Source organism: Clarias gariepinus, chromosome 15 (assembly GCF_024256425.1).
Source record: "Clarias gariepinus isolate MV-2021 ecotype Netherlands chromosome 15, CGAR_prim_01v2, whole genome shotgun sequence".
NCBI lineage: Eukaryota > Metazoa > Chordata > Actinopteri > Siluriformes > Clariidae > Clarias > Clarias gariepinus.
In genome coordinates this window covers 12,486,723-12,509,505 of record NC_071114.1, presented here as the reverse complement: position 1 = coordinate 12,509,505, position 22,783 = coordinate 12,486,723, and the positions used below count along the sequence as shown (strand labels likewise).

Here is a 22,783-nt window from a genome sequence, read left to right as displayed (position 1 = left end):
GCCTGAGGAAGTCCACACTCTAGACATGACAATGTTTTTTTCGTAAACTCCTCCTTCCTGTTTACGTGTCTCTATGGCAGTTGAGTGCAAATATTTGTACCTCCCCCCCCATGGTTTAAAGGTGGGAAATATTTGCAAATTATTCTTATAGATTTCTTGGATGTTTTATTATGGGCGTGAGGTTAGAATGCATCCTGAAAGCGATGCCCCCACAGGGAGGGCAGCATCTATACCATGCGAAACTTCCCACAGAGAGTCACCTGAGATCTGGTTTGAACTGGAGACCCTGGCGCTGTGCGATTTTGTAGTAAAAATTTACAAGTAAAAAAACTCAAATAGCTTTTAGAAGTAGTTCTAGAAACAATTGAAAAGTGGCGTTCGAATCAAACTGAGACTCTTAGCCACTGTAAAACATTTGAATGGTGCAAGTATTTTAAAGAAGGCCATAGGTCTGTGAATGAATCACAGCCCACTGCAATCATTCCTGTTAACATTCAGCCAGTGGGAAGAGATGAATCTGTCTGTGGGAACTGTACACACAATTATTCACGCACAGCACTTCCACATTGCAGCATCTCAGTGTTGAGTTATTGTCACTTCCACTGTATAGTCCTGCCCTTACTCAAAGTGATTTACACAGGTTTGGGCCATTAAGGGAGTCCTTGGGACGCCAGCCTTTCAGACGCGGAGCAGGCAGTCTGACCATGGCTCCGGAGCACTTAGGAAACCTTCTACCTTGATGCTGTCCAAGCACTAGTGGAACGGCGGTATAAGTGTATTAGTGTATTAGTGTAGCAGGGGATTACAGTATATAAAGAAATAACAGTCGTTTTTTTACTCTTGGAATTGTGTTCTGTTATTCTGCACAATCAAGATTACTACAGATTACTACTGTGGCTTTCATTAAGCCTGCATCATGGCATCGGTTTCTGCTTTGATGTGTTTTGTATTCATGCTTCCATGCATGTGTGTCCATATCGTATTCTCATTAAATGAATAGCTTTAGCTTTGGTCTTTATGTTAATCCTAATGTGATTCAAAAAATCACTACAAAACGCCACAGGTTTCTTAAGCAGAATATAATCTTATTACTTCCAACCAGTTGTACATGTACGTACTTTATGGTGACATTGATAATATGTATGGTGACTTTAATACAGACTACAGTTTGGTGACCTTTCAGAGATGCTACAAACACTGAAGGCTTTTCGGCTTAGAACACTGTTCACACACAGATTTTTTTTCCCCACACACAGCAGGGTGACAGAAAACAGCACCGGGTTTTATGGTTTTACAAGCTTTCCATTCTGAGAAATGCCCATGTAGACTGAAGAGGGAAATGTGAACTTGTGAACCTCTAATCTTGTCAAAGATACTTAGCAATTCCAGTCAGTACTACCTTCTTTAAAAAAAAATATATATATATATATATATATATTTATTTATTTATTATTATTTTTTTTTACTTGAGAAGTCCCTAGTGTTTGTCGAGCATTTTTCTTACTTTCAGGATGAAGTTTGCTCTGTGCCACAGTGTGCTTTGGGAGAAGAGAGCATTCCTAGCGGCGTAAAGCCTTGTGTGCGTGGAGAATTAGTTGAAGACTGGAGAGCGGAAAGGATCAGCCCCTGTTTGTCTGAAGCTCCCACTGATGGTCTATAACCAGAAACGCCCCTCACTATGATGAATGTCTTGTAGGGTGGGAGAGGAAGGGGGACGCCCCCAGCCAGTGCTTCTGGCATTGTTGAGAATATTTGAGAGAAGCGTGCCAGTTTGTTCCACGGCTTCAGAACGAGACACAGAACATCTTGGCGTCTAATTGAAAGGAGAGATAGCGAGACAAGACAAGGAGAGGGTGGTTGAGTGCCTCACACCCAGACTATTCTTCATGATGGGATCCATAATGTGTAAGTCTGGATCATTACACTTTTATCAGGTTCTTTTTCCCTGTATAATGTACAGTATATGACATCCACTGTGTGAGCTGTGTCGAAAACAGAGTGAGTTTGTGTGGAGGTCTGTGGAGCTAGGCAGGTTGCCCTGAGCTGTATCCAGTGGGTCAGTGTTGGGTGGAATTTCCTGGTGATGCTGGGAAGAAGGAGCTCTGTGTGGTTAACCTTTAATACACAGTGTAATGTTGTGCGAGCACTCTTTCTTAGTAAAGTGCCTTTAGGGATACTGTATGTTACAATATGTTTATTGTGTAAACACACCAATAAACAATGAAGCAATTATTTTGGTTAGGTAGGATAAGCTGATAAACCAAAATGGAATTGTAGACTTGACGTTTTTATTCCCTTAATACAGGAAAATGTGTCTATGGAAATGAAAAATACATGTACATGTACAAACCAGCTTAGGTTAATAGATGGGTCGATATTAATAGGAAAACAATGGAGAAAATCCCTGTAAGGATTGTTTAGCATGATTTTAATAGTGTAAATGCTGTAATGACCAACAGACAAAATCAACAGCGATTGATGATGATGATGATGATGATCCATATTGTGGTATCATTTTTGCCTGCCAAAAAAAAGTCGCCAATTGGATTTAAAGAAGCAAATACCTGAGCTGAATAATTGCCAGCGTGATAATTTCCCTTTGCGATTAATAAAATGATCTGTCTGTCCGTCCGTTCGTCTGTCCATCTGTCTGTCTGCTGGCAGCCATTCTTTCATGTTGGTGAAAAAGATTTAACTGTGTTTTAAAAGAGGCAAATTGTTGGCCTACACCAAGCAAAGAAAACAACTAAGGAGATTCCTGAAGCTGAAATTCCTGGAATTAGGTTAAGATCTGTTCAAAAAAAAATTTAAATCAAAAAATGTATTTCTGACCTTCAACTTCGCAGAAGAACAAAATCTTACATGCTTGGTGAGGCCTCATTGTACAAATACAATAAATCAATAGTAGAAATCACAGCTATGTTCAATAGTGAAAGTACAAGCATTTCTACACACACAATGTAATGAGAACCGCTAGGATTGCGACTAAACAGCTGTGTGTCCATAAGAAAACCATTTGTTATTATTTGTTATCTTCAGGCAATAAAATAAAGTCAGTTGATGATCTGAATGTACTGAATGAGTTATCACATCAGAGGATTTTTGTTCTGCATTGATGGACCAGGAATTTTTGCACAATTCAAACTGTAAAAGGGTGGTTCTGGGCGCATGAGGAACCGTTTAAAAATCTTTTAACACATTTTGAGTCTTGACCTTAACCCCATTGTAAACAATTCACACACTCGCAGAATTTAAATCTAATAATAACCAGTAGGAAAATCCTGGCATTTTTGAAATAATATATAGTAAATGATATGCAACATTTTAAGCACCTCTTTGTTTTATGCTATATCATAAAGTGATTTTGATTTTTCATATGCTCCGCAACAGTGAACGTGACTAAAAGGTTTATACTGTAGTTACAGAAAACCTTAATTGTGTGTGTATGTTATTAAGTATATAAGACACTCATCATAGAAAGCAACTATTGCATTACACTTCTGCAGAGACTATGAATCACTGCAGCAGTAAGGAGACTCAAGGACAGTGTGTGTGTATGCATGTGTGTGTGTGTGTGTGTGCATGCTGGATGTTGGGCGGTTAAAAAATGGAGCATTCTCAGTTAGAGGAGTGTGGAAGAGTACAGTACACAAAGCCTGTGCGGAAAGGAACCAGCAGGAATTAACAGCTTAAGCTTGTGTGAGTGACCTTTCTGTTCTGATCCTTGTGCTCTGAGCTGACCTTGCTTATACCGGTCACACACCAACGCAGATACAGTACTGTAGGAAGCATAGTTTTTACATCATGGACACCAAACTGCATTACAAGACTATCGCAGCTAGGTGCTCGGCATGCGGGAGACACACAGGCTGGGGATCCTACTCAGTAGTGCGAATCTCATCTGGAGAGATGGAATCGTATCACCGCCTTCTGACCATGTGCAAGGAGACGGAGCTGGCCATCAGGAGAAGCATGCCTTCCTCACCTCTTTTCTTCTGTCCACGCTATCAAGGTGGAATATATCTCTTAGTTGCTGTTGACACTTTGTCATCAGGGGATTGTCTCAGTGGTGGTAGACTGACAGCTCGCACTTGGTGTTAGGGATCAGATGTTTAACTGAAATAGAGATGGGTGCTTTTGTAGCATGGAGATGGAAGGATAGAAGAAATAGAAGATATATACAATGGAACTCAGATTATGAGTAACGCGGTTTACGAGTGTTCCGCAAGACGAGCAAAGATTTTTAAAATAAATTTTGACTTGAAAAACGAGCATTGTCTTGGTTTACGAGCACAGAGTATCATGTATCACGCATGCGCTTCTTGTTTTGACGGCGAGCGTCACGTGAACACAACTGAGCCAACGGTTTTTCTCTCTCGTGTGCTGCGGAAATGTGGGTAAACGTCTCCCCTGCTGGGTCTTAGTGCGTATCTCTTACTGGTATAATCAACATCCGTGCACGCATGTACTGTTTACTATAACACTGTGACCATGTATGTGTGGGTAAAACATATTTTATTTTGTGTTTGTATGCGTGTGTAAAGCGTGCATGTATTGTTTATTATAACACGTGTGTGCGCACGATTAAAGCAAAAGAAAGTCTCAATACAGAGGCTAAAAATCCATTTTCTTCCTCAGCCTATCGCTGTGTGTGAAGCACCCCCTTTGCTTCACAAACACGCACACACATTAAGGCAAGGGAACTCTGCTCTACACAGAAACTCTGCTTTGTCGCGATTCTTTCTGTAAAGTGCAGGTTCATTTGTTTGTTTGTTTTACTTTACAGCGGTGATTCCGTTAGTATGCGCTCACATGAGTATCGTTAGCAATGTTCCTTGTAAATTTTTTGCCAACAAAACAGTGTTGCGGAAGAGAGAGGTTGATTTATGAAAGCTGTTTACGGAGGTGTAGTCCAGTGCGGAAGATGCATTGTGGGTAATGCAGTCTGGTGTGTGTGAATGCGATTGCGAGATGTAAGCGAGAATATAGAGCCTGAGTTTTGTTCTTCACTAATTTTTTTTGTTGGATTTAAGTGCAGGATCCACCAGAAAGTTTGTAATATAATCTAACAATGCAGCAAATAAAAGAACGGGCATGCATCGACCAGTTTTTCCATCTCATCATTACACGAGCATGAATTAACGGGCTGTTACGCTGTTGCGAGCAACATTAAAAATAAAGCGGAGAAGCTCACAACAGTCTTTCCTTTAATGTGTGTGTGTGTTTAATTCAAACGAGAGGAGAAAGATTTACTGTGTAAGATGAGAAAGAAGAGACAGGAGGGGCTAAAGTCTCCACTTACTCTAGCCTCACACACACACACGCGAACACACACACACACACATACACAGCCCCTGCGCGCACAAACGGAAACACTTATACATTATGGCGTTATATTCCTGCCACAATTTTGAGCGAGTGGTTTGACATTTTGAGAGCAGACAATGCACTCTATGCGCGTGCAATGTCTCCACTGCGCGCTCAACAGCTCGATTCGCGTGCAACATTTATTTTCTGTGCGCGCTCGACTCTGCCTGTACGCTCGCACAACAAAACTGGTATATACTAATACTTCATTAAATAAAAAATAAATACTATAATATTTGTTTATAATATTTATGAATAAAAACTTTATTTACATTGCTTCCCTTATATAATTTATTTTTATATTATGTATATGTATGTGTATTATTTATTTGTAAGGCTGCTTTGAGACAATGGCCATTTTAAAAGCACTATACAAATTATAGTATGCGTTATGCGGTCGATATTGCCGGCTTATAGAGGAGGAACAGCCAATCAGAAGTAGTGTGTGGAAGTCTGTGATTGGCTGGTTTTGTGGCAGTTTTGTAACACTGGACAAAGTTGAGCGAGCGTACAGGCAGAGTCGAGAAAATAAATGTTGCGCACAGAAAATAAATGTTGCACGGAGAATATGTTGAGCGAGCAGGGGAGACATTGCACGCGCAGAATCGAGCTGTTGAGCGCGCAGTGGAGACATTGCACGCGCAGAATCGAGCTGTTGAGCGCGCAGTGGAGACATTGCACGCGCATAGAGTGCTTTTTCTGCTCTCAATATGTCAAACCACGCGCTCAGAATTGTGGCAGGAATATAACGCCATAATACATTGGGATTTATTTTTCCTTTTTTTAAAGGTAAAGTGCAGGTTAATTTATTTTTTTTTTACTTTATATTTTGTTTTAACTATTTTTATGTAATTTTTTGGGGGGCTGTGGAACGAATAATTTAAGTTTCCATTATTTCTTATGGAAAAATTCAATTTGGTTTACGTAATCCAAGGTTCCACTGTATACTGTACTGTATATATGGTAAATTGAAAGATTTTTTTTATTATGTTTAGATGTAATTTCTGAGTTTTTGTTGTCTGACCTTCTGTTGAACTTAATGTAATCACCAGATCACCAAACCAAACATTTCCATTTTCTTGTAGCTTTTACTTCCCAATGTATGTTATCATATATCTGTATAAACCAACATGGCCCAAAAAAAAGGATGTATTTATTAAAACTTTTGGTTTCACAATGTCTAGAGGCACCTGACTCGCTGTTAAATTGCTGACTGTAACTGTATATTCTTTTTTTGAGGAATTTAAAATCTCTTCTACAGTGGTTTTTACAAAACAACTCTTATTGGAGTCAGAACAGTTGTGACAATGTCATGTGTTATTACCAAATCGAGGAGCTTTCGATCTTCCCTTAAGCATCCAGAGCATCCAGACACCAGTTTACGAAGGAATGGGAAATTGCCTTTTATATATTCATAGAATATGGATTTTGCAATTAGTGTCAGTGTCGCACCATTTCTAAAGCATTTTATCTTGGAACCTTCACACGAATCAATTCATTATTCAGTCACAGAGTCTCAGCCTGCTGTTAACCTTGAATTGCCAGACACAGAAATGACAGGGCTATTTCTGGCTTGTCTTTCAACGAATATACTCAGCCAGAAGTAATGTCACATCAAGGCCATGTACTGTATTATCCTCATAGACCTTTATTATAAAGGTCTATGCCTTTTTTTGTATTTTCCTATCTTATTTTGATTTTGAATTTAATGTGAATGAAGCTGTAAAAATTAATTGAGATTTCAATAAGACTTTTAAACACAGTATGGGGAGGAGACTCTTCACCTCAGTAAAGCTTTTGAATGGTGCAGACATTTTGAAGAAGGCCATACAGTAAGTCTGTGAATGAAGATCACGGTTAAGATTGCTTGGAGTCATTTTTGTGAACATTCAAAATCAAGGGATAACTTGTCGACGACTTGTGAAAGAGACCCATCTGGCACCACCTGCACATTACAGGAACTTGACTGGGACTTACTGCCACATCGTCCTTACAGTCCTGACCTCACTCCAAGACATTTCCATATGTTTGGGCCACTAAAGAAGTTCCTGGGAGGCCAGTCCGATCATGGTTTCAGCATACTGTACTGAGAAAACCTTCTACCTTGATAGTATCCAAACTCTAGTGAAACACTGTGATTGGTGCATTAGTGTAGCGGAAATTATTATATAGAGAAATAAAGGTATTTTTTTCCTCCTATAACTATGTTAACTCATTGTGCACAATCAAAAGTCATGGTTCGAAAAGAACTTGATGCACTGGAGTTTGTGTATGTGAAGAATGTGATTAAACAGATGATTCAGTATTTTATGTGCAAAAGCATTAGCTTGAACCAGAATTTTTAGGTGTGTTTATCACTGGGTTTTTTTGGTACTAATAGTGCAGAACTTGCTCATAAACACAAAATACATCACACATTTAAAAGAAGCTTTATAATCCTGACAAAATAATAAAGAGTCAGAATACGTTCCCTTTTTAGTTTATACATGATGGATATATTCAGAGTTTAAGTAGTTATGTTTATAGGAGATATTAAATGTATACATTGATGTACAAATCCGCTGTATACATATAACAAACTGTAAAGTTGGTGTGTCTGTATATTAAAGATATTTGAAAAAAATAAATTGGGGGGGACGTAAGATGAGTAATAGAGCACATGAAGATGGTTTTTGGAATTTTTGTTGATCTGTTTGTCTGTTTGTTTGTGTAAGCATCAAGTAAAAACTACTGAACAGATTTTAATGCGGTTTTCACATGTGCATTTGGCTAAGCTTGATGTAACATACAGGCTTTGTTTTATCGCATTTGGCCCACAGGAAGATAAGATATACTAATTAGAATTTGAAACGCAAAACGCCCTTATATCAAAAAAATCAACCTTGAACGAATCATTAGTTCATCTCAAAATTCCACAGATGGCGCTGTATATTTTTTAATATGCACTCATGAGTGTAATGTTAAAATCTACTTAATAAACGCAATCTTACACCTTCATTTCGGGTACTTTACGGTAACACGTAAAATTTTTTAGTTTATTCCAAAATTAACATTTTTACATTTTATTTTTTAAATGCGCTTATAAGTATGCAGTTAAATTTCTTGATGTACGTATACAAGTATTAGTTACTAGTTGCATTTGAGTTCTAAGTCAAAACTAGGGATGTATTAATCATTTTTTAAACTGGGTAAAAGGATGAGTGCATGCTTTTGGGACAACAGTCTACTGTCCCTGTGTATAGTAAGTATGAGAACATTTAATTTAGCTCTACTTGTGTTGGCTGTTGCCCTGGCTGCCAGAAATGAACTCCTTGTGCTGCATTGTATGTCAAACATGTTATGGTGTTTAAACAGTATTTTAAATAGAGATTACAAGAACTGACATCCTGAGTGCAAACAAAGTGGTTTGAGATAGAATACCCAGTAAAAATGGGCTCAACTTGCTGTGAATTGTATCAAAGGTCAAAGTTATCAAGACATGTCACAATGCTCAGTGCTCGCAGACATGAAGTGCTCCCCCGTACTTTTTCTCCAATAGACTTTTGATATTGCAGATTTATTTCTCTATATTTCTCAGGGGCCTGCCACATTAATACACTTATCAAAGAAAGTTCAGGAGCCATGATCGGACTGCCAGCTTCATGTCTGAGACCCTGGCCTCCCATGAACTCATCTCATGGCCCAAAGATGTAGAAATGGATTTAAACGAGGTCAGGGCTAGACGGGGACGTGGCAATAACTCCTAGCCGAGTTCCTGTAATGCGCGAGTGGTGTTAGTGAGTGATTGTGTGTACAGTTCCCACAGTCACATTTCTTTCTTTCGCGAGTTGGATCAGGTGTTCCACTAGGTGAATGTTCACGGGAACAACTGCAGTGGGCTTTGACCCACCTCTGTCTTCTACAGTGTATAATGTTTACACCTTTCAGATGTTTTAGTTGTGTGTACTGCAATTCTTGTAATTCAAGTCTCGGTTTGATATAAACATCCCAGTTAAAAAAAAAAAAATGCTTTTTTGAGTGATCGCTTATTCCTTTTGTAATTCTAAACTTTGAACACAGAGTCCAATTACTTTCAAATTATTTGGAAACATTTCAGCAACCAGCTGCAGCCAGTCTCTGGTCTATTTATTCATGTATTTGATTTATTTATGTGTTTATTTATTTGTATGTGATGTCTGGACTGCACACGTACCATCATAGAAACAGCCCAATATAATCAAACCCATTTGTCTGAACAGGGTCAGACTCAGGCATGCTACAAACAACACTGTTCATAAAGACCCACATGGTTGTTCTTTAATGGACGGCTCACATTACCCATTTGGATCATGTAACAGCTATTTCTAAATGCATAAATCTGCTTTTTGCTTTCTATGATATGTTTTGGATTTAATGCTTGTTCTTGGACTTTGTAAAATAGAATTTATATCCTTGGAGGGAAAACTGCTCTAATAAGATTACTGTTGTGTCACAAAGAAATCTTTTGATTGAATAGGCTTGGGTGATGAAAGCGATTTGAATAAGGTTTATATCTGAATAGCGCGCTAGGATAATCCGACAGACATATCTATAACTTGTTTGTTTAAAAAACAGTTTCAGGATCTTTTTTTAGTGTGTAGTTTATGTAAATGTGTTAGACAACACAAACTGATTATGCAATTGAACTATTGCTGCTGTGTGGCTTGATTAGATGCTAGGCCTTCTCGGATTAGTTCTGATTTTCCTCGAAGCATAAAACATTGAGTCATACTAGGCTCATGACCTCCCAAAATGTGATTAATATCACAAGGCCGGTGGGTTTTCGGTTTCAAGTATTTTTTTTGTATAGCTGGACTTCTCCTTTGAAATACCATTGTAAATTAAGGCAAATTTGTTGTGTGATACTGAATTATTTATCACTAAACCAATTGTGGTAGCAGCAATTTATTCAAAAAAAAAATTTTATTTAATATTTATTTGGTTTAGTTAATAGTTATTAGTGGAACCAGAGTCTTAAGATGCATATTCAAGCATGAATCCGTCTTTGTAAAAAAAGACACACGTACAGTTATGCACTTATTTATGCATGTTTTATTATTTTAGAATTGTTTAAATCTTTAATAACATCAAAGTTCAGTCATTACGAAGACTGGACTGAAAGAAATGCAAAATTAGATTACACATAAAATTCAGATTGCACATGAAGGGTAGAGTAACTCTTCTTCTACACTATACAAAGATGCATTTGCACCATAGTTGAACCCAATTCTCGAATCCTCTTTGAAAAATCCCCCTTGTCGCAGTTTACGGTCTCTCGCTGTGTGGGTTGTCTTCAATGTTGGTTTCACTGTCGGTATGTTTAAATATCTTTATCCATCCACAGTATGCACATTGCTTTTGTCAATATAGTCATCTCTGTAACCAGTTGGAGACCATCAACTGCTACAGTGGGGATAAAGAGGATTCAAGGGTTGGATGCATGATTTGAGATGGAGATGATGATGAGAAGCATCTTTGCACAGAGGAAGATTAGATCTGAGATAGATTCTGGAAAGTGAAGCCTAATGGTGGGAAAGACAAAAAAAAAACAGATGGCTCTTGGATTAGAAGTGTTGAAAGACACATACCAGCTTGAACATGAGGCCTTGATTAATTGCCAATCTGCCATTCAATTAAGCAGTGATGTAAGCCATACAGTATACTGTACATACTGTATCAACTTAAAATAAAACTTATATTTTCGAACCGTTTCTCAGCTTCTATTTGTCCTCATGACAAAGAAAAGCGTTCAGTTTTCGTCAAAGATCTTTACCTTGCCCACTGGAAACATATTTCTGTAATACAGCTCACCTGTGTGAACTTATCAGTACCTGGATGAGATCAAAATGTGACTTGTGGCACTTGTTGATTACTTTAAGGCACTGAAAATAACAAGCCATCACACTGTCTTTGGTTGGGTTCTCAGACCGGGTTCCTTGTTTCCCAGCCCATCGACCTGACAGGGTGTTAGTTAGGAACCCAAAACAAACATTGTTACATGGGAAGTCTGATACGCTTGTGAAGCCTGAGGAACATGAAGAAGGTTGATCCTCTTGTTTGGCACACTTGATAGCTGGCCAGGTGATTAACAAACCCTAATAAGCCATCTCATGCCAAATGGAATGGTGGTTTCTCGTCATTTCCTGACAATTTTCAGTTTTGTTGATGTGCAAGAGAAAAATGAGAACTACTATATATAGTCAGGTACATATATATATTGTCTCGAGAAACATTATGGCAAGTATATAAAAAGCCAGTTTAAACACTCATATCAAATTCCTTATCATGTTTTATTATGAAACAAATTTACATATCATTCCTCCAGGCTTTCTAATTGTTTGGCTATGTCAACATGACAAGCAATTGAATTTTCCTTTGGATCTCGCTGTTCTATACACGGGAAGGAAGGTGCCTCAGTCCCCATACAATGCCTCACCCGAAGGGACCAGTGTTTGGGGGGAAATACTTCCCCCAGGATGATAAACAACCTTCTTCTCTAAGGCAGCTGATAGCGCTCATGCTTCAAAGGGGGGGGAGGTATGTACTGTATGCAGCATGTGACTTTAATCGGAGCGCAGACGAGCCCAGGAGAACTTGTACTTTGTACTTTCCACCAAAAAAAATACTTTTCCTTCCACCCCGCCCCCCCAGTCTTGCACGCATGCTGAAACTCACAGAAACCATGCTGTTGTTTTGAACCTCCCCCTTCGTCCATCCCTTCTAAGTGGGAGACAAGCTGGTGCGCTGGCCTTTTTTTTCCCCTTCTAAACTGCTGATAGGTCATCTTTGGCAGCCTCGCGCCGCAGCCCCTGGAGATATTTTGCCCTGTTCTGCTTTGTGAGTTGCTTCAAGAGGAAAACACGCAGGAGCTGGAAAAAATGACCAGAGTCGCTCAGACGCTTCCCACAAATATGCACTAGTCTCCTGCTAGGATTCCGGCGCAGCTGCCGGCTTTTCTAGAAATCCTGAGAGACACAGAGACGGATGAAGATGGTAGAAAAGTAACAGTCTCGGTAAACATTACCGTTCTCTTCAACAGTTATTCTTCTGTTGGATCTGAGTCACTTTGCTGTCTGGTCATCATGATCAAGCGCACTAAACCAGTCATAGGTAAGACTTGTTGATTTGTTGATGCTCTAAACTATAGTCTTTGAAGATTGAGACAGAGTCAAACACCAAGCACCAGAAGGCTTCCAGCTTTGCGAGCAAAATGTTTGCAGTGAATACTTTGTAGACAAAGTGGCTTGATTGTTCTGTCATGAGTAGGAGGTTGGCTGCTTGAAGCAGACAGTGGTTTGGAACTCTGGCCTGTAAATGCTTTAAAGTGTAGAACACACAAGGAACCGGATTGTACACTGTTGAAAGTTGACATGTTACTGTTGTAGCTAAATTGTGCACTAATGCATAACATACTGCATCTACACAAACACACACACAGACATGCAAGAGTCCCCGTTCACTACATTACAGCTTTCTCAGCTCATTCCAGGATTTAAACCAGTGTGATACAGTAGCAGGGATTAGAGCGAGCGGTTATAGGGTGCGAGATTCCTGTTTTGACTTGGACCGCATCTAGCAGCAGTTCAGGCAGATGTGTGGGTTTGTGTATGTGTGTATGTATTTATGCCCATGCTTGTGCATGCTTGTGTCCATGGAACTGTTATTCCTCTACATGTCCACAACTCACCTGCATGAAATACCTTAAGCTTAATGACATACCCATAGCAGGCTGAGATGGAATCATTTCAACCTGCATTCTTAAAGCAGCATGTTTATTGTGTTATTTCACAAGAGGTGTGTACTGTAGGTCAAACCGAGACTTTTAGTTGTGCAGAATAACAGAACAGTAAAAACTAACTTTATTTCTCTATATAATCCCATGCAACACTGATGCACTTATCTCAGTGTTTTAAAAGTGCTTGAATACCCTGAAGGTATAAAGCTTTCTTCTGTTATCTGGGTGGGAACGACTGCATCGGGCTCCAAGCCACATCGTCATTTACGGATGTACAGCGTTCTTTAAAACTTTTCATTATTCAAATCTTGTACTGCAACTAAGAGTCTCATCACTGTACTGCGCTTGAAGTCTTCTGTAAATACTGTAAGGACACAACATTGCAAAAACAGTGCAAAAAAAAGTTTACTGGGATCTCACATTTAATAGGAATCTTGTGACATTTGTGGAATTGTATTAAAACTACAGCACGGTTGAATTCTCAAATCTGTTTGGTTGATAAATATTTCATAAAAGCGCCAATGTCACTGACAATCTACATATCATAAGGTTAAAAATAAATTCATAAAACACTTGTTTTTATTTAACAAGGTAAAATCCATAATTGTTAATGTTAAAGTTTTCTGTAAGGATGTGCTCATTTAAATTTACTTATGATGCTTTAAGTCCTATGAAAAATGGTGTCACATGATGATAATTTCTAAAAATTCACTTTTTTGCCCAGCTGAGACGCTTTGTAGCACCAACACCATGTTTTGGCAGTATAAAAAGTTTTCACTTTGTCTCTGACCTATCTTTGGCATGTTTCTGTGCATGGTCATCCTTTTATGCTATGGTGGGATTTTTGCAGTAGTGTGTCTTTCCTAGCAGTATCTTGCTTTGTCTTTGTATTGCGAGTCTTGTCTTAATTTTTTTTGGTCTGTGTATGAGTGAAAATAAATATTCTTCTGTTGGATCTGCACTTGCTCCCACCTCCTGCTTTGTAAAAGTCTTTCTGCAACAGGGTAATCTTTAGGACTGGGCAGATTGTGATTCCTGGTTTCTCACTAACTTAACAAGCTGCGTTTTGTCTTATTAACTTCAAGAGAGAGAAAATGGAAGGTTAGTGATGGAAGTGATGGACTCTTTAAAAGTGCTACCACATATGTGATGCCTTATCACCTGGTCTGGACCCTGATGACCCAAATAACTATCGTCCCATATCCAACCTTCCCTTCCTGAGTAAAATCTTGGAAAGAGCAGTGGCCGCCCAACTCCAACAGCATATGTCCCACCATGAGCTTTTTGAACCTCTACAATCTGGTTTCAGAGCCCACCACAGTACAGAGAAGGCCCTTGTCAAAATCACAACCGACCTCCTTACTGCTGCTGACAATGGCCTCATTACCATCCTCATCTTACTGGACCTCTCAGCAGCTTTTGACACAGTCTCACACACCATCCTCTTAACACGGCTCTCAGAGTTCACTGGACTATCAGATACAGCACTTTCTTGGTTTTAGTCATAAGCCCATGTCAAAAGAATTACCAAATCTGCCTTCTATCACCTAAGGAATATCTCCAGACTCAGGCCAGGTCTGCCAAACAAAGCCCTGGATAGACTGCAATACGTCCAGAATGCTGCTGTAAGGGTTCTAACAGGCACTAGGCCCTGGCACCACGTCACTCCCATTCTCAAACAGCTTCACTGGCTCCCCAGAAATCCCGCATTAGTTACAAAGTCCTCCTCCTCACCTACAAATCTCTCCACTACCTTACTGACCTCCTCCACCCCTCCACCCCTCTGAGGTCCCTGCGGTCCTCTTCCAAGGGCCAGCTGATCGTCCCCCGCAGCAGACTCAAGACCTTCGGTGACAGAGCCTTTAATGTAGCTGCCCCCACTCTCTGGAACAAGCTACCCCTTCATGTCCAATGTGCCCCTTCACTACCCCTGTTTAAAAAGTACCTCAAAACACATCTTTTCACAGAGGCCTTTGGCCTTTAGTCCCCCCCCCCCACCCCCCCATACATGCTTACATTACACACGCCTTATACTGTAAAGCGACCTTGGGTATTTTGAAAGGCGCTATATAAAACTGGGATATTATTATTATTATTATTGATGTATGTGATAACAGGAGCTATCTTGTCTCATGGATGATCTACACTTCTATCTATCCCTTCTTCATCGCGCATGTAAACTGTTGTAGACCTTATTCCAAAGTAAAAAGAAAAAGAGAAGAAAAAGAGTTTTTGTTAGAAATAAGCCATCAATACAGCAGTAATGTTTCTGTAAAGTGGAAAGACAGATTAGTTTATCATTGTTTGTTTTGTTATTATATTAAATAATTATTACAAATTTCATGTTAACAATAATACAGTATGAGTATTTATTAATTTCTAATTTCACATAAATTACATTATATTGTCTTTATATATATATATATATATATATATATATATATATATATATATATATATATATATATATATATATATATATATCAGCCTACAATATATATGGACACACTTATACACCAGAATATACATCCATAATTAAGACAGTGGTTGATGTGAAAAAAGTGAAAGTCAAAAGAAATACCATGAATAAAAACAATCAGACATTCTTTAAACAAGCAGGGGTTTGTGATTGGTCATGGGGAGCTCTAGCAGGCGAATACACAGCTCATTCTTGTCTGTTGAGTGAACTGAACATGCTGCTTGTCTGTCCTTCCCACTGACCAGAGTAGAAGCTGAGAGGAGTATTCCGACTATTGTTAGGTCTGTAGCTAAGTTGCCGGATGTTTTTTTAATATATTTTTTATTTTAAGAAACTGCTAAAAAAATAATACAATTTACTATAAAAATAAAACACAGTTGCTCTAACATTGCTCTCTTGTGTGGCAAAAAAGTGTATTTTCACTTATGATATTCTCGCCTGCATGCTTTCTCTGTGCTCATCGGTGTTGCCAGATCAAAGAAAAATCCCACCAAGCAGTGCTATATTGCTCTTGTTCACAAAGTGAATTCTTGAATTCACAAAGTCTGCTGCATCAGTGTTTTTAGACCTTTTGTCAGATGTTACTATGGTATATTGAAGTATAATTTCAAGCATTTCATAAGTGTCAAGGGTTTTTAGCGACAATTTCATTAAGTTTATGCAAGGAGTCAGTATTTTCAGTGTTGACTGATGGCAACGCATTTTTAAATAACTTGTGGGTTTTTGTTTGTCCACCCACCCAAGTTCTCAATGGGGTTAAGGTCTGGAGAGTTTCCTGGCCATGGACCCAAGATTATTGCTACAGTACATCTATTGTAAGTGTGGGGGTGTTTACCATAAAATTTGTACAGTATTAGTGTTTGTTTCATTGTCAGGCGAACATTTTTACTGCAGGTATTTGCAACATTGCAACTTTGCAGGAATGTTATTTTTAGAATATTACCTAAACCTGTTGAATATTTAGTGAACTAATGCTGTTTTCCATTAGCTGGATTTATACATAAACAGTTAATATTTTACCCAAGGCTTATACATTGTACAGTTTTGATATTGCTGTTGCTAAGAGTCAGCTTACAGGTTGTCGCTGTAAGGGGAAAAAAACCCGGGGATGGGAGCAGCTCGAATTGAACAATGACAACAGTATCATTCATGTCTATGTTCTTGCGAGAGATTTATGTCACTAGTTGCCTAAGTGGCATTTACATCTTACAGTGACCAACCCACATGCAGACCCCCCCCCCCCCCCCCCCGCATCACCCCCCGCATCATGTAGACAGGTGGAATTATGATGTGTGAGCTTTATGAAATAACAACAAAGCAACTGAACCAAATGAATAAATTATAATTTAAAGTATTAAAATTAATTTTAGTAAATACATTTCCAGTATACATGAATTAAAAATTAACATGATGTGTTTCACTGCAAAATAAAACTTGGTAGTTTTGCTACACGAAGTAAGGCATTTGGTAGGACTGCATGATTCTTGCTAAATGCGAATCACGATTTTTCTCCATACCAACTGAGATCATGATTCTGTCATATAGTTTTAAATCTTCTCCAGCTTCAAAAAAGAATGAAATAATTGTTCCAGACAAATCTGTTTTTCTGAGGAATATAATTACATTTTTTTATTTAAAGCCCAAAAATTTCACTTTTTACAGTAAAAACCAGTTTTTTCCAGTTATCTTTGTATTGAACATAGCCATCACTTGAAAAAACAATGAAGGCCAACCTATTACTTTCAATTCTTGAATGCAATACTATATATAATAAGCAACAATAAGTAATTTGTACTGTATATTTTCTTTTTAAAGCAAGCTTCAGGACACATTCTTTCAACTTGCTCTAGCTTTGATGCTGATAAGGAGTTTTGTTTGTAACAGAGGGACTAAGGATGCCCATGTCATTCATTATCCAAGGCCACACCCAGTATCTACAAATAGTACTTTCAGATTTTAGCTCTCGAGTCTTGTGAGCAGGGTGTGTGTGTGTGTGTGTGTGTGTGTGTGTGTGTTGTCCCTGTAGGAAAAGCCAAACCATTTCAATCTCCCTCTCAGCCCTTAGTCGCCTATTGTGACCTTCTGGCATGTCAGTAGCTCTTGCTAGGTCACCCCGCCCCAAGGCATTGAGATAACATCTATAATTCACATACTTTTTGACGCACATTGTCTTTCCTTTGCAGCATGCCTCGGGAGGAGGTATACATTTGTGCACGTGTACACACATTCGATTTAGCAAAAATGAAACTAAAGTTCAGGACTCATGTATTTCCACTCCATTGTTCTTCAGATTATAGGATTTCAGAAATTTCAGAAAGCATTGAGCTTAACAGTTTAAAATGTTTTACAAAGTATTGCTCTAAGGCTCTTATTATATACATGTTTGTTTTTTCTATAGTCTTCATTGCTCTTTGGCGTGCCCATTATCAATGTAGCAAAGATTCAAGCTAAAAATCCCCTTAAGCGTCTATTTCTTAAAAACAACTGCATGAACAGATGGCTTGTTTGAAGGGCCAACGTCCCTTGCACATGGAAACAAACCAGAAACTGTATTCATGGCTGAAGGTCAATGCTGCAAAAGGAAACTTCATAATGGAAAATCTATTTAAAAAAACGGAAGGGCACTATGAAGGGGCCCAGTTCCATCCACCCCTTGGCCTAATTTGTCCCTGTATTGTCTACGACTGGTCCGCCACAGACTGATGCTTGTTCTCATATTGGTTCAGGAAATGTACGATGTCAGCAATTGCATGTTGCGGTTTTGAATGAACTTTGTAAGTGAGAATGATGGCCAAGTTGCGTTAATATTTGTCGACTATGACATTCTTATCTCTTCTCACTTTCCCTCTTTTTTCTGTTCTTCACAGATGAGATTATGCAACAGGAGATAAGGCCTCTGCTGGCTGTTGACATCATCGAACAGCTTCACAGGCAGTTTGCAATGCTGTCAGGTCAGAATTATTTACGCTTTCTTTACTCTCGGAGGTATTACCCTGCTGTTTTAAATTAAGGAAGGCTCCAACATGAAAGTAAGATTGCAAGAGCGTTGCAGAGCTGGTGAGGTCAATCATGTGGCAGAGGTGCAGTGCACAAAACCATGCAAGTGCAGATCAATAGCTTCACTTCAAAGCTTGGAACAGGGCAAAATCTGACGTCAAATGACATTGATTGTAAAATGATTATTGCCACAAGACGCGCTGGTTTTAGATTTTTAGAAACTGATGACCTCCTGGCATTTTTACACACACCATACTTACTAGACAAAAAACATCTAGTGAACAGCAGTTCTAATATTATGAATGCTTTGTCAGATTGGATTAGGTTCCCAGAAAGCACACTAAGTTTCAAATGATCACGTTTTACAACCTGGGTGAACAGAAAAACATCTCGTAATGCAAGGCTGATTGGCTACAAGAACAAGAGACCACATAAAAATCCACATCTGTAAGCCAAGAATTTTGAAGAATTTAAGCTACATGGCATAGGCTCTCTGAAACTGGAAAGGAGAAAATGATTTACATATTTATTTCAGTAATTTTTATGCATCTGAAATCTAAGCTACATTTAAATAGGGAAGTCCTTTAGTTATAAAATGTTTTAAATTTCACATTTATTATTTCTTTATTATCTCCCTGTACTAATTTGACTAACTCCCGGTTGCGTCATTGAGGATTTGTTTTATGTACTTAGATTTTTTAGGCAGTTTCAGACATTACATCAAATGCAGCACTTTGTTTTCTCAGTACATTTATCTTTGAGTAAGCAAAGTAAATTTTAAAGATAGCATTCATATTTCAAGTTTAAAGAGGATCATGCACGCCTTTCATTTTCAATTTGAGTCAATTCATGTTAGACTACCTCATTTTCAGTAGCAGTTCTCTATCTCATTAGACATCATGGTAACACTTTTTATGACGCCCATAGAATGATAGTAAATCATTCCAACTATATAAAGTACAAAATTAAGTTTGGACACAAGTTTAGATTTATTTTTGCTACATTCTAAAACAAAAGTGGATTATTTCATAACTATGAAATAACTCGTATGGAATTCGGTAAGTAAGTAACAATAACGGTCAACAACGGTGCATTTGCAAAACCGACCAAGCACCATGATGAAACTGACTCTCATGAAGACCTTTCCAGGAAAGAAAGACCAAAACTTACCTCTGCTGTTCATTTAGAGTTCCCAGCCTCAAAAATCAACACCTCAGATTAAAGCTGGATTCACAAAACATAAGTATCAGACTCATCTCAATATCAACTCTTCAAAGGAGATTATTGCATAATAAATGTGCCTGCGACTTTGTTTACATCGAATTTAATTGCACACTAATAAGCATGTTTCAAAAAATTTGCTGAATTTTGGAATGAGCAAAATTTTACGTTATTGTGTAGTGTGCGGAATGAAGGCACGAGATCACATTTATTAAGTAGATTTCACTCAACACTGCACTCATGAGCACGTAACTAAAAATGTACAGTGCTATCTCTTAAATCTTTCCAAGGTTGATTTTTTTATGGCGTTTTCCATAAAAAATTTAAAGTAGCATATCTTCTTCTCCCGTGAGCCGTTTGAGATGAAACAAAGCCTATATGTTACCTAAAGCTAGGCCAAATAGACCTGTGAACATCTCATTAAAATTAATTTTAGTAGTTTTTACGTGATGCATGCACAAACAAACAGACAGACAGAAATTCCAGTTTTATTATTACATGTTATATTATATGTATACGTTATGGATGCCTTCAGCGTTGTTTTACAATATAGAAAGAAATAAAAGTCATCCTGTGTTTGTTTGATGTGTAGCTTGTGCACACTCTGTCATCATCAGCTGAAGTTTTTGAGGAGAAGTTGTGCGAACAGGTCCCCATCGGTATGCATGTCAAAACATTCACTCACTCTCACTCATTCTCTATACTGCTTATCCTGTACGGGGTTGAGGGAGGCCTGGAGCCTATCCCAGGGGACACAGGGCACTAGGTGGGGTACATCCTGGAGGAGGGCCAGTCCTTCGCACACAACAAGCTTACACACTCACACACTACAGGGAATTTGGAAATGCTAATTAGCCTCCTCTACATGTGGGATTAATCAGACTGTGGGAGGAAACAGGAGTACCCAGAGGAAACCCAGCAAACAAGGGGAAAACATGCAAACTCCATGATTGTGAAGTTGTTTAAAATATAATTAACCATCCCATTCTGAGTGCTAATTTGATGGTAAGAATTATGTCATTTCCTACTGCAGTAAGGTTCACAGATAAAGTTGAAAACAGCACATGTTCATATTTTGTTAGCAACGTGCTAGGCGGCTAATTCAGCAGAGTGATGTATATTTTCTTTTGCAAATAGACAAATCTATATGTTAAATAATCTGAATCTAATACTTATATATACCGTATAACTCATGTAAAGAAGTGGTACTGCTTTTATTTCCAAAGTTGTGAACAGCCATCCATGTAAACTTGATGTCACTCTGGAAAAATAAAAACAACAATCAGAAAAAACAAATTTAGAAATAAAACTTCATGTTTATTTCAGTTGGCATTTTATGTCATCTAAACATGCCCTTAATTTACTCAATATTTATAGAAACGTTCTTATAAAATGTTCTTAAATAATAAAAATAGTGGATAAGAATATATTTAAAATATAAATACATATAATAAAACTGTAAAGGTGCATCTGTACTTGCGGGGGATAATTTTTTTTTTTGGGGGGGGGATAGTAATAGAATACATCAAGATGATTTTTATATGATTTTTAATGGGGGTTTTTACAAGTGTATCATTTCAAATATTTTCAGTTAATGGATATTACAGTTGCTTTATAACATTTATAACTATTATTAATAAGCTATTATTAGTTATTAGTACAGCACAACATTGCAGAACTGATCTATAGCTGTATATATATATATATATATATATATATATATATATATATATATATATATATATATATATATATATTATATCATATATATATTTAATATATAAATATTATATGTTTTTAAGGGATAATACTGTAGAAATGAAAATGTAATATACTTTAGAGTAGTCAATGTGCAGCTTGTATAGCAGTATAACTGTTCTGTCCTCTAACAATACCTCAACATGCTGACTTTATTGTCTAAATAACTGCCACCGAAAACAAGTACACCCTAAGTGAACATGTCTAAACTCTATCCAAAGGTTGAATATTTTGTGTGAGCACCAGTGTTATCTAGCACTGCCTTAATCCTCCTGGGCATGGAATTCACCAGAGCTGCACATTGCTGGGATTCTCTTACAAGTTAGATCCTCCATAATGATATCACGGAGCTGCTGGATGTTACATAGAAACATGACGCTACGCCACCTTCCGCACAGGTGCTCAAGTCTGAGTCCATACTTGATAGATGACTTTTCATGGTTAAAGATGTACAGCTGTTATGTACTCACTTATGTTGTCAGCTATTTTAACAATAATGGCTGTATGCCGGGGTCAGAGGACAGTAAATCTATACTGTTATACAAGCTGCATCTTCATTACTCTAAAATATATCCAATTTTCATTTCTATAGTATAGTCATTTGAGAAGATATATTAAAATGTTTGCTGAAATTAGAGGGGTGTATTCACTTTTGTTTATACTGTATATTTTTAAATGCTTTCAAGGATTTCAACAGGTTACCTTGAATTATATACAGTAGGTTGTATATATACTGTATATTAACTATTGAATATTGACCATTTCGTGACTCTTTCCTGGGGTGTGTAGATAAAAATGAGGTTGAGCAGCTGTCTGTTGAGAAGTGATCAATGTTAATGTGCTCTAATCACTTCCTCACCCGGCCTACAGACTGAAAGCTCTGCTCCATTACATTCATAGCACTATTAGATTACAAGCCTGCCATTTCCTGATACTCCTTCTGGATGTTACACTGCCTCCAGCATCTACATACAGTACACCCATCTGGATTATCCAGCTTCTCCCGATATGATGTCACTCCTTCAGTATGGTTTTACTTTATGAGCTCATGCAGATTGACTGTCAGAAGGGGAAAATTATTATTTAAAAGTTCTTTAAATGTACCTTAGTTGAAGTTGCTCAAGTTAAAGCCTGTGGGTCATGTTTGATTTATTAGCTCTAAATGAGCTGCACAGATGTGCTGCTGAAAAAACAGGGCTTTCTGCCAT

The 22,783-nt window shown here is 38.0% G+C and overlaps 1 protein-coding gene across 6 annotated transcripts in view; it reads left to right on the top strand.

Annotated features, from left to right (window-relative positions):
* Positions 1–22,783, top strand: part of mcf2l2 (MCF.2 cell line derived transforming sequence-like 2) — an 87,879-nt gene that overhangs the window by 4,597 nt on the left and 60,499 nt on the right. For 4 of the 6 annotated variants that reach the window (XM_053512525.1, XM_053512524.1, XM_053512529.1 and 1 more), the window contains exon 2: positions 18,467–18,550. In XM_053512525.1, the coding sequence (XP_053368500.1) occupies positions 18,467–18,550 (84 nt within the window). Of the gene's footprint in view, positions 1–1,765; positions 1,906–12,160; positions 12,496–18,466; positions 18,551–22,783 lie in introns of those variants that run through there. The other 2 variants (XM_053512528.1, XM_053512526.1) reach the window with 2 other exon arrangements.